General features: G+C 44.5%; 1 protein-coding gene across 8 annotated transcripts in view; it reads left to right on the top strand.

Moving 5' to 3' along the window:
- Nucleotides 1-13,198, top strand: part of SYNE2 (spectrin repeat containing nuclear envelope protein 2) — a 237,632-nt gene that overhangs the window by 126,199 nt on the left and 98,235 nt on the right. For all 8 annotated transcript variants that reach the window (XM_045015450.1, XM_045015451.1, XM_045015453.1 and 5 more), the window contains 5 exons: nucleotides 2,802-2,921; nucleotides 3,516-3,632; nucleotides 7,159-7,392; nucleotides 10,709-10,891; nucleotides 12,070-12,189. In XM_045015450.1, coding sequence (XP_044871385.1) covers nucleotides 2,802-2,921; nucleotides 3,516-3,632; nucleotides 7,159-7,392; nucleotides 10,709-10,891; nucleotides 12,070-12,189 — 774 coding nt within the window. The remainder of the gene's footprint in view (nucleotides 1-2,801; nucleotides 2,922-3,515; nucleotides 3,633-7,158; nucleotides 7,393-10,708; nucleotides 10,892-12,069; nucleotides 12,190-13,198) is intronic.

Raw genomic sequence — 13,198 nt, forward strand, 5'->3', positions numbered from 1 at the left:
TTTTATCAACTACAATTGGTTCATAACATAGTAAAAGCATTCTGATTGGTCAATGACTTAGATTGGTTAATAATTAAATCACATTGTTGTAATATGTGCTGCAAAAAGCCATAGGAGACACGTTAAAGAGCTAGTTGCGGCTTGCAAGTCTCAGTCTGAGTATCACTGATGTCAGGCCTTGAAAGTGAGGACAAAGAGCCTGGGGTTTGATATTGTAATGTATAGGGCACCACACCAGTGAAGTGATTCAAGCAGTGGGATACATGGGACAGAAATGAGCCGGGGGTTTGATGTTGTAATGTATAGGGCACCAGTGAAGTGATTCAGGAAGTGAGATACATGGGACAGAAATAATTGGCATGGCCTGAGAGAAAGATGATGACTTCAGCAGTCACATGTGGATAGACTAATTACTCTAAGTATCCTTGCTCAAAGGCCATCATAAATAGTCAAGCAATAAACCCTGTTTAAATGTATGACCAGCACTATTGGTTACCTTTTGACAATCATAGGCAGGGCCGGCTCCAGACCCCAGCGTGCCAAGCGCACACTTGGGGCGGCGTCCCGCAGGAGGGCGGCAGGCGGCTCCGGTGGACCTCCCGCAGGCGTGCCTGTGGAGGGTCCGCTGGTCCCGCGGCTCCGGTGGAGCATCCGCAGGTGTGCTTGTGGGACGTCCACCGAAGCCGCGGGACCAGCGGACCCTCCACAGGCATGCCTGCGGGAGGTCCACCGGAGCCGCGGGACCGGCGACCGCCAGAGCGCCCCCCGCGGCGCGCCACCCTGCTTGGGGCGGCGCAAATCCTAGAGACGCCCCTGATCATAGGGTACAATGGGCCCTTTCCTAGAGACACTATGATGCCACTACGCTTCCCTTGCATAGAATGCTCTGGGAAGAGGCAACAAAGAGTTCATTGCCATATTGTTATTATGCATTAAATGCAAGAAAATAAACACCAGGGATTTGCATTAAGCTAAATACAGCCTCTTACCCCGTTGTTTTATTTTTTATTAGCATCACAGACATATGTGACACTTCAGACAAATGAGGAAACTTGGCCCTTGTTGGAAGATCTTATAGCATAAGGCCCCACTCTTGCAAACGCACACGCTCAACTTTAAGCACATGAATATTCCCATTGACTCTAATCATGTGGGTAGTCTCTATGAAGTCAGTGGGACTATTCATTAGAGCTGTCCAGAGATTGGAATTCCTGTTCCCTGGAAAATGCCATAATTAAAAAAAAATTAATTCTGAAAAGGAACAAAAACAATAAAAATCTCCCAGAAAATGGCAATTCCAAAATCGCTCTTTGAAAGACTCCTCCAGATGCCTGGGGCTTTGGTAGCATGCCAGGTGGGGAGCTTGGGAGCCGAGCAGCTTGGAGAGCTTGGGAGCTAACATTCCCAGGGTTTCTGGGCTGCCAACGAGTTGGGAGCTCCAGCTCCATGCCAGTTTCTTTGCTAGACTGCTGAGGAGCAGGGGAGCCACAGAGCTGGAAAAAAATTTCCAATGTAAAATTGAAATTTTCCCATGGAAAGTAAATTTTACACCAGAAAATAATTTCACTGGAAGATTCCTAACCAGCTCTGCAGAAGTGCTTGTGGGATTAGCCCCTAAATACCCTCTAGACAGGGGTGGGCAAACTTTTTGGCCCGAGGGCCACATCGGGGAATAGAAATTGTATGGCAGGCATAAGTGCTCACAAAATTGCGGCTGGGGTGTGAGAGGAGGGTGTGGGCTCTGGGATGCTCCGGGCTGGGATCGAGGGGTCTGAAGAGCGGGAGGGGGATCAGGTCAGGGGGTTGGGCGTGGGGAGAGGCTCAGGAGTACAGGCTCTGAGCGATACTTACCTCAAGCGGCTCCCAGAAGCAGTGGCATGTCCCTTCTCCAGCTCCTACACGGAGGCGCGGCCAGGTGGCTCTGCACGCTGCTTCATCTGCAGGCACCGCCCCTGCAGCTCCCATTGGAACCCCGGAGGGGGCCATTGGAGCTCATAGAGCCAGAGCGGGGCCATGCCACAGCTTCCGGGAGCTGCATGGTGCAGCCCCTGACCCAGCACTCTGGCCAGAGCAGGGCCAAGCTGATGCCGTAGTTTGCCCATCCCCACTCTAGGACAACAGTTCATATCCTGCCCAGCTCTTGGTAGTGTCAAGGGTTATTACCATCTGATGGTCTTCAGTAGCTAATGGGAAATGAACTGTGATCTCAGTCATTTTTTAGGTGTATCAGCTTCTCAAAAATCATCCCAGTTGGTACAAAGTGGCATCTTTGTTGGCAGTCATAGCAGAGAGACCAAGAATTGGAAGGACATAAACTCCAGTAGCCTTTCACATCTGGAGTTGTTCCCACCAGGTCAACACTAAGGCACATTGGCATGGTAGCATGCGGGAAATGTGAACTGCTATTGCCTACGCTGTGCATGTTTGTGTGGGCTGAGAATTTCAGTTTCCAGGACTGCCAATCGAGCGCCTTTGCTGATGATAAATTTCATTTGTATCAAAGTAAAAAAGACAAAGAAATATTACTTCATTGAGATAGAAAAAGTATTATAAACAACACAAGCAATTTAGAATGTTTGAGATCAGTAGAAAGGGCTGTCGGCGTCTATCACCGGGAGACGGGGGACTGGAAGTGGGGTAGAAGGGCGGCTGTGGGGTTAGGTTTACTGAATAAAGAAAGAGAACGTGCATGGCAGAAATGTACCATAGAGTGGCTAATGGTTTTAGTGATTAACATTTTCTGAAGACGCCTTTGAACTGCATGTCCTCAAGCTAATGCTGGGCTGTTGCTGTTTTCAAAGGAAAATGCAGTAGCACCCACAGCTGAAAGTTTTTGGCCTTCAGGAAAGGGAGATAAGAGAGAGAAAGAAGACAGCGGAGCTTCCTGGTCCTCAGGCACCCTATCAGATGGCATTTCCCTGGTAACGTTCTTCATGTTTATCTCTGCATGGGGGAATAACTTGTGTAGAGAGCCTGTACAAGGTCTGTGCATTGCTTTAGTCCTCAAATCAGCACTTGAGTGGGATCTATGGTGCATAGGTCTTGCGTGGCTCCTCCAAACAGGGCTGAATTTCACCCTTTGTGAGCATCCTTTAATAGTTGCCCTCTCAGCAGGAAAACAGTTTTTGTAGGTGATGCTATCTGCCAGTAACACAAGGATGTAAATGCAAACTCGGGTTAATAGAGAGTTCACCCCTCTCCCCCCATCGCTTGATAAGAGACCAAATGAGACTTTTCATGAGTGTTTCCTCTACTCTCTGTGTGGAGTAACTTGTGGAGGATGTGCAGTTTCTGAAGCAGAAGTGGGCAGCATCTAAGCAATCTGATCAGCTACAATCTGTTATGAGAGCTGCAGCTATCTGTCTTTCTGTACCTTCACCTCAGACGTGGTTTCCTGCATTGGTTATTGGCCCAGAATGATGTATGGGTTGAATGACTGCTGCCTTTTGAGGCTTCTAAAGCACAACAAGGCAACGGCAATATAAATCTTTCCGCCACTGCCTTTCTTTTTACAGGATGCTGATGTGTTAATAGAATCATGTGATAAACATGGCAAGGAAACATCTTTTCAAGTTCCACAGAAAGCTGGAAGTGATGAAGACTCTGCTACAGACCTTAGTAATTGGGCAGTGGTAAGTATGTTGGTCTGAATTTGGTGACCTTCTGGGCATGCTGCAAAAGTCATCTGTTTGATAGGGGTTTTGGAGCAGGCTGAGGGTGTTCTTCCCACAACCATTAAAGGATAAAAAGGAGCTCTTTTGGGGGTGATTGGTTTGCTGAGTTACTGTTTGAATGATTATTTTAATTCGAATGGTGTTTTGCGGTAGCACTGGTTATGTGTAAGGGCACCTAGATCCTTGTATAGGCATCTTTCATATTATCATTAATGATTGTTATTGTTATTTATTATTTAAATCAGAGCAAATACATATATTTACTCTTAGAAAATGCAATTTACCAGAAAGCCAATGTGCGTAGTTTCAGGAAGTAAATGTGCTGTCATATATGTAGGTTTCTCCTGGGGGAATTCTGCACCAAAAATTAAAAATTCTGCACACAATATTTTAAAATTCTGCAAAATTGTGCATATTTTATTTGTCAAAATAACACAATATAATCATGCCTGTTTTAATTATTTTGGTAATTTATTTCAAAATACCCGTCAGCAAGTATATCTGTAACAATATAGACAACAAAAAAAGATTCAGGAAATGTTTTTTGACAAATAGATTCCTTTCTAAGTATATTAATACAGAGCTTTGAGTAATAATTCATTTAAACTACAATACACAAACGTATTTCCTGCATCCCTCAGAAGCAATGCAAAGGATTGGGGGAATCAGGGTAATGGAGGAGCTGAGGGAGAGGGAAGTAATTGCTAAGTAGGAGCCTGGGAGTGAACCTGGGGGGGTTGTTTGGTGTGGGAAATATGGAACAGGTTTTTTGAGGGGGGAGAGGGGAGAGATTGTTAGAGAGTTAGGGAGCCTCCCCCATGCAGACCCTGGCTAACCTCTAGCCTCTCCCATTCAGTCAGGCACATCAACCCCTGTCCCCATGTGTACCTGCCGCCCCACTCAGCCACTCCCCCAATCCCATGTGTCCCTGAATGCTCACTCAGCCACCCCCACTCTCCATCCCCTTGTGGCCTTGCACCCACACTCCCATTCAACCCCTGCCCCAGTTTGTCTACTCACTGGCCCTTCTGAACCCCAATCTCTGACCCCCCAGCTACCCTGTGTGCCCCACTCTATCTCCCCCCCTTTCCCGTGGCTCCTCACCTGGCCCTGTGGGCAGGGCACTGTAAGGAATGCAGCCTCTCCACATCCCTCTCCGGGGCTGGCTGAGATGGCTGCCCTCTGTTCTGGCACCAATAGCCCCTGGCGGATGAAGGTGTAATTGCAGCGCCTCTCTGGCAGAATGTATATTTTGTGGAGGAAAAAAAAATCTGCGAGGGACACGAATTCTGCATGTGCACAGTATTCCCCCAGAAGTAGTAGGTCTGGAGAAAAGATTAGTAATCTGGGAGCCTGAGTCACTGTAGGTTGAAGGAGAGACTGATTAGATTGAGTTTCCTGCATGTCACCACTTGCTCTGTACTGGCTAGAAAGCATCAGCTAATAACATTTACAATATTAAAAATTAAAAACCAATCACACAATACTTTTCGTGGATTGTTTTTTATTGATACTATGAGAAATGTGGTTCGATGATGGTATATTTATGACCATTCCATGTGCACGACATGGAATGGTGTCCATTTTCTCTGTTTTCTTATTATCTGCAACAATTTTCTATTTCTTATGCACCATAGAAAATTTACTTTGCTCATAAAAAGAGTTTCTCTTTGTATGGGAAACCCCCAGGTATTGTAGGAAGAGAGATGCAGCTTCAGACTTAGTGTAAGGTCAGTCCTAGAAAGGAAACCATACATAATATTCCCAGGATGATTATTGAGATGTTATGTGCCCATATGTTGTACTGGCATCTCTATGAGCTTTCACCATTTTCCGCTGCCCCTTTCTTGCCATATCAAAGCCAGTGGAACAAAAACTCAGAAGAACTGTTGCCTGTGACAGACAGGCAGTTGCTTCCGCACTTGCTATCAGTAGAGGAAGCACTATGGGATCCAGAGCCACCGCTGCTGCCAAAGTCCCCTTACTGCTCCTGTAACAAATTTTCCATTGGAGAGGTCTTCCTTCCTTGAATTGTCTTGAATGGTCATTTTGCCGGCATTGTGATTCCATCCCAGTTTCCCCCTCATATTATATCATACATTGAGATTTAAACTAGTTTCTTTCTAAGATCATAAATTTACTGGATGGAGACAAAAGGAAATGTATTTCTGTAAACACTAAATCAGTTTTCTTTCTCTTGAGAAATACTTTTAGTCAGATAGAGCAGGATTTTGATAATTGAATTTTAAATGTTCTTGTGATTCAGAGTGTAAACAAATTTCAAAATGTCAGTGTTTCCCACTGGATAGCAATCCCATTTTCCAACAAGTACAGTTTTAAGATCTGTATTAAAGATACATTTAAAAAAAAAATCCTACTCTAAAAACCAAAAATAAATGAATCTGCTTTCACCTCTCCATGTGTATTTGAGTGAGTGAACTCATAATAACAAATATATCTAGACTGAAAGCTGAAAATCTCAGCTGACACTTCCTAATACCGCACACAAGCACACTTGCCCATGTATATATTCAATCAGTTCCTGGATGTGTGGTGTTAAATTAGGATTTCTTTGCATTTATGTGTTTAATTCATAATGGCTGTGTTCCAGACCACTGAAGAGACAAGCAACAAAAGTGATGTTTACTTATTTAATAAAGTAACACAGTGTAATATTGAAAACAACGTGTTTTTCCTGTCTTGTCATCCACCATGTCCCATCTCAAAAGCTAGTGAATACCATACTATTGCTGTCGGTGTGTCTGTACAAACAGTTATTGTTCCACTACCACATTAGGGCCCAAATTGTCAGACATATGGAGGCATTTTTGCACCCGCTTGCCTTGCGCGCTAAATGGTCGATTCGCATATGAAAATTAGAGATTTGCATATGCATGTGTGTGCCTGCATATGCACAACGCTGACCTGCGTATGCATTTTTGAAAATTTGCCTACTTGTCCAAAACTTAAGAAAATTGTGTTTATTGCAGAATGTTAAAGGCTGCTCCTAGGGTGACGATAAATAAAAGGGAAATATTATTCAAGAGTGGGTTTGAGTTACGACTCTACAATGTTTCCTGCATAGCCTACGTCCTAAATAAAGAATGCTTTTAAAGTTTATTTGGCACTGAACTCCTAAAAGTAGTGCATAAGTATTGCCCAGCTGCAAGCTGTGCATGCCTTAGAATACAACACTTTGCAATTGAACTCACAGAAAAATACCTATCCTCTGGGACAGCTAGTTAATGAACCGTGAGTCATTGTTCTTCCTGTGTGCTTCGGTATACCTGTGTAAATGCAAATTGGCTGCTTGGAAACCTTTTGCAGCAGATCATATGATCATTCAGCGTAGTTGTTGGGGTTTTTCTTTCTGTTTTAACCTGGGAATAAGGTGACAGCCAGTGCAGGTTCATAGCTCTCGGTACGCCAAAGTTAAACATTTTCCTCTGATAGATTTTCTGTGTTTGAATATCCTTTGCTTCAGGGTGACACGCCTTCTTCTGACACAAATACTGGCCATTGCTTTCAGAACAAACCAGGAGATTCAAAGGAAACAGTGGATATCAATAGGCCCGAGCCTGAAAAGATCCTCCATGTCTGCCAGGTACAGGTTGCTGAGCTGGAGCTGTGGCTAGACAAAGCTAAAGTGTCTCTGGAATCAGAAACCCAGACCCCAGAAATGCAGCAGATGGTGGAACAGCAGCTTGCTGATTGCCAGGTAAGATTACGTGGTCAAAGTTCACTGCTGCCAGCTAAACCAATCGCCCTTCCCCCAATTAGGTGTGTTTGCATAATAGCTACAATTACTGCTTCAGCTCCTGTTCCTGCATACTCTGACTTACACTGTAGTGAAAAGGAACCACTTGGTTTTTATTTTAGCTGCTTTTTTCCAATTATCTTTTTTAAAACCATGTTGTACACATTCAGTTTCCTTGTGTGTATATTGCAGTGTCTGGGATCTTAGATAGGATTTACAGTATACCAAATTTGTGTTTTGTAAAGATTTACTGTAATTTACAGAGATCATTTTGGTTTGCATAGTATAATGTGTATAAAAGTTCACCAGTTTAAATTCACTAATAAAAGGTAGGTGGTTTTTTTTAACAAGACAGTGACCTCAGTCATGATAAAAGGTTGTTTACTTTGAATAGGGAATTTGCTAACCATTTGACATTTCCATTTTATTTTACTGTAGGCTTTTCAGGTAAAAGTGCTCTAAAATTTCTTCTTAAAATGTAAATTTTTGTTTTGCACCCTGGGGCCCAATCCTGGAGACTTAAGCTGAGCTCCACTCTTGCAATAAGAATAGTCCAGCTGAAGTCCATGTGAAGACAATGTACATAACATTATTCCCTTGCATAAGTCTTTGCAGGATCAGATGGAGCTAGAGTGACCAGATGACCCGATTTATAGGGTCAATCCCAATATTTGGGGCTTTGTCTTATATAGGTGCCTATTACCCCCTGCCTCCTGTCCCGATTTTTCACGCCTGCTATCTGGTCTTCCTAGATGGGACATAGATGTTCAACACTGCAACTGGACAGGTTTATATTTGTTCATGCTACTGTAGCTACAGCTCATTCCTTTTCACAGAGATAGAGTGGATCCTTTGGGGAACACAATGGCCTAATACAAAGACGCCCATTTTAAATCCATGAGTGATTCCACCACTACAAATGACTACAGGCCTATTCACTCGTGGTTCATACCAGGGCTTTATATAAACTAGGAAAACTAGTTTAACTCCACTATAAACCCTATTTAATACCAATATAGAATCACAGAATATCAGGGTTGGAAGGGACCTCAGAAGATCATCTAGTCCAATCCCCTGCTCAAAGGGGGACCAATCCCCAGACAGATTTTTGCCCCAGATCCCTAAGTGGCCCCCTCAAGGATTGAATTCATAACCCTGAGTTTAATAGGTCAGTGCTCAAACTACTGAGCTATTTAGCTCAATTTTGACAGGTTAAACTCAAAAAGCAACATTTTTCATGGTCTCAACAAGGCCTAGTAGCACAAGGGAGAGTAGCACAAAGCAGCTGCAAACTCAGATATGCAGTCAAAGCAAATTAAGCTTGATGACTGTGTCATTGTAGTTGTGCTCTTACTATCACAGTTGGAATGGAGAGCCTGCACCTAAAGGTCAAAGGGGAAGAGGATTTGTGGACCATGATCTCCACAAGTATGGTTCCTTACCTAGCCACGACATTTTGGACTTCTGCCAATATAAACCCTGGAGCCAAATTTTGGCCCTAATGGTATCTTACTCTGCTTTTGTAGATAGTTAAAAACTACATTTTGAAATGGCTTCCTTTTTAAAACCCACCTCTTTATATATTAGTTAATAAGCAGATTTTTGTATTTTTCTAAGTATTAGTTTCATAACATGAATAGAACTCCTGGAATATTTCTTGCTTTGCAAATGGATATAATTAAAAGTTAAAAAAAAAAAAAAGAGAGAGAGGGAAAAAAGGCTGTACTGTAATTATATAGTCAGAGCATTTTCCTTTCCTCACTCACTGACTGCCAAGTCATTTACAAGACTCACAGATCATGTGAATAATCAGCTGAACACCAACTCCTAGTGTGATGCTATGGCCAAAAAGGCTAATGGAAGTCCTTTGATGCATAAACGGGAATCTCAAATAGGAATAGGGAGGCTATATTACCTCTATTTTTACACTAATATGGCTGTTACTGGAATACTGTGTTCAGTTCTGATGTCTACAATTCAAAGAGGAGGATGGAAAAATTAGAGCGTGTTCAGAGAAGAGCCACAAAATGATTAAAGGATTAAAAAACATACCTGATAGAGAGAGACTCAAGGAGCTCAATCGATTTAGTTTGCCAAAGAGACGGTTAAGGGGTGACCTGATTAGTCTGTCAGTATCTTTGTGGCAAACAAATATTTGATGTTGGGCTGGGACTGAGGGGTTCAGAGGGTGGGAGGGGATCAGGACTTGGGTAGGGGGTTTGGGTGTGGGGGTGGTGGTGAGGTCTTTGGCTGGGAGGGCGGGCTCTGGCATGGGGCTGGGGATGAAAGGTTTAGGGTGCAGGAGGGTGCTCTCGGCTGGGACTGAGGGGTTCAGAGGGCAGGAGGGGGATCAGGGCTGGGGCAGGGGGTGGGGCTTGGGAGGGGGTCAGGGGTGCAGGCTCTGGGCAGTGTTTACCTCAAGCAGCTCCTGGAAGCAACGGCATGTTCCTCCTCTGGCTCCTACACGGAGGTGCAGCCAGGTGGCTCCGCGTGCTGCCCGTCCACAGGTGCCACCCCCACAGCTCCCATTGGCCGCGGTTCCCAGCCAATGGGAGCTTCAGAGCCAGTGCTTGGGGTGGTGGAAACACGTGGAGCCCCTATGCCTAAGAGCCGGAGGGGAGACATGCCGCTGCTTCGGGGAGCCACGGGGAGCCACGGCAGGTAAGGAGCATGTCTCAGCTCCACTGCACTGCCAGTGGGACTTTCAACGGCCCCTCAGTGGTGCTGATCAGAGCTGCCAGGGTCCCTTTTTGACGGGCGTTCTGGTCGAAAACCGGACACATGGCAATCCTATCTCTGGCCTATGTTATATAAGAGGTCAGTCTAGATGATAACTGTGGTACCTTCTGCCCTTCAAATCTGTGCACATCAATACCATTTAAGTACTGTGATTGCCTTCACAGCAGGTCAAATCTAGGCAGCATCAGAGGCCACCTTTGTCCCCCTCTCTTCCTGGGCTGTGACCTCTTTGGGGCATCTCTCACAGATTCTAGTCCGTAATTTTCCTGCCTTGCCTATGAATAATTGTATATTAGCATGAGTAATGGAGTTAATGTTTCTCAATGCACAGTCTCTGGGTTGAAAAGGCATTTCCTTTTGTACACATGGCCATACATACAGCTTAATTTATCATTTGCTAGCCAGGTTGGGGATTTTTTGGTAGCAATTTCTGATTTTCTCCCTCATTTTTCTCTAAACAGCTGAAGTGTGAACAGTGACTAGAGTATTAGGCACCTTGTGCTGGTAAAGGTGAATAATTAACTGCTTTATTTCCTAGGTTATGTTATCAGAGATTGAACAAAAGGTCGCTTCTTTATTGGAGGATTGCAGAGATAGGCAGCAAGGAGATCGTGCAGGCCCTCAGAAGGAAGCAGAGGCCCTTTCCTTGAAGCTCAAGGATGTGAAGTGCAATTTGGAAAAAGTCCAGGTGATGCTTCAGGACAAATACAATGAAGAACAGGTAAAAAGCCTGAATACTGTGCAAAGTCCTGTGAGAGAGACATTGTGAGGGCTTCAGAGGACTAGTTATAAGAGGCGATGTGAAATTAAGGGATGGATGCAAATGAATGTGCATGTCTGTCACTGTCATTTTAGTTCACAGTGCTGTATAATTATACTCAGCTTGCTGCTTGTAATGGGTTTTAGTGGTTCTCTGAATGATTTTTGTTTGCTTAAAGAGCACAGTGTCCGAGGTCAAGGTTTTATGAGCCACAAATGAGAGAGAATGAAAAAAAAATTTTAAGATTTTTTTTAAAAATGTTATGTATAATAAAGGTCCTGGTGGTGAAAGGTTCCAAGTGGACAATTCTAGAGACTGTAGCCCTCTGCAAGGGCAGTGACAATGCAAGCTTTCCAACACTGCCCCACCTATGTCCTCCACTGGAGGATCTCCAACAGTGATGAAAGAATAGGTTGTTCTCTGTGCTTATTCAGTACTCATCTGAGTATCTCTCTGAATATCTTTGCTGAGATTGACTCACTTATTGGCAGTCAGTTACAGCTATGGGGCTAGTTCCCCACCAACCCTTTTTATGATGGCTTCAGGAAAGTCTGTTAGGAGTGGGTGCATTGGCAAAGACAGCTGCAGGCTCACCTACCCTGGAACAGCACTGTCTGAAAGGTGAGCTGTGGTAGCCAGGGAAGGGGACTGGTGGTGCTAAATTCTCCTGTTGAATACTAACATACCTCTACAAGTATCACCAGGCAGAAAATCTACACAACTTCTGGACCATACGAACCATTTGTAAGTTGGAAGCTAGTTTGACAGGCATAAATTGCACCTCACCATAGTTCATTCAGGCAAAAGTGTTCAGAGTTGGTGTCAATGAAACTTCCAAAACCATGCGTTCCTATGCTACCATGCTACCAACAGTGTGGGGAAGTGAACTAATGGAAGAAAGGACTTTACTGGGAGATGAGAATAAATTCAAGCTCTCCCCAGGTGAAACAGCACAAATATCTTTGCCGCAAGACTCAACTAATAGCCTTGTCCCATCCTTCTGAGAGATCACCCCTCGTTCATCCCCGGTGTATTTTTCACAGCCTGTCATGATACCATCTCTTTCCTAAACTACACACATATATTTTGCCACTTTTTCAATTCTGAGAGCTTTCACAAAACACCGTCTCGCTTTATAGCTCAACAACAGTGAAAGGATCCCTTCAGAACGTCTTCAGCTTGGCAGCTCCAAAGTATCCAGCCTCCTTACCACTGATGCGCCACCGTTCAGCAGGCATAACGGTTTGCAGCAGCCTCGGGTAATCCTATTGCTCATCCCATAAATACGCAATTGTCTATTATCTGCTATGTTCAGATATGTTTGACTCTGAGGGCTAGACCGTGGCTTGGATTATGCACCTCCACAGGGAGGGAGAGCTCTCCCTGCATTTCTGTGGGGGGGTTACCCTGCCTTGGGTCTGGGCACATGGGAGTAAGCAGGCACTGCCTGGAGTAGGGGAGTGGGGAGCGGGGGCAGGGAATGAGCAGAGTCTTGGCTTCACCTCCAACACCTTGACAACTGCAGCTTAGCTTGAGATGGGGAGGTGATGTAGTTTGTTCCTGGTAAATGCTAGCAGCAAGCTACTACCCCCGGGAGCTGGGCCGGCGGGGAGACAGTAAGTGTTATTTAACAGGCCTAAACTGATGTAAAAGAGTCATCACACAAAGCAACACTGATTTAACGAAACCAGTGCAGCTTTTGTGTGTGGACAGAGCCTTGAGGGGTGTGTCTGAGGTGCAGTACCTCCCAAGGGTACTCCTGGAGCAGGGCAGCTTACGCTGCACAGCTTGATCATGGTTGTGCCTAGAGGCATAAGAAAAAATTGTCAACAGTGTCTTGGGCACTTAGGAGCCTAACTCTAATTGAAAGTGAGTGGGACTTGGGTTCCTAAGGGCCAGATCTTCAAAGTTATTTAGGTGTCTAAAGATGCATATAGGCATGTAGTGGGATTTTCTAAAGCACCTAAACACATGACAAACCTGGTCAGGAACTTCAGAAAATCCCACTAGGCACCTTTCTGCACCTTAAACACTTAAATATCTTTGAAAATCTGGTGCTAAATGCCTAAGTCACTTTTGAAAATGGGACTTGAGGCTTCAGTGTAATTGAGGTGCTTTTGAAAATTTTACCCACAATCTAGCCCACAGTGGCTTTTAAGGTTACTGTTAGCAGATTAAAAATATGAGGTCATGGTCTCTGTTCTGTAAGTAACACTGTAGATTTGGCTGTTTGAAAATCAGCTTTTCCCTTTTTGTGCCCTCTGTCTT

This window comes from Mauremys mutica, chromosome 4 (genome assembly GCF_020497125.1).
Source record: "Mauremys mutica isolate MM-2020 ecotype Southern chromosome 4, ASM2049712v1, whole genome shotgun sequence".
Taxonomy (NCBI): domain Eukaryota; kingdom Metazoa; phylum Chordata; order Testudines; family Geoemydidae; genus Mauremys; species Mauremys mutica.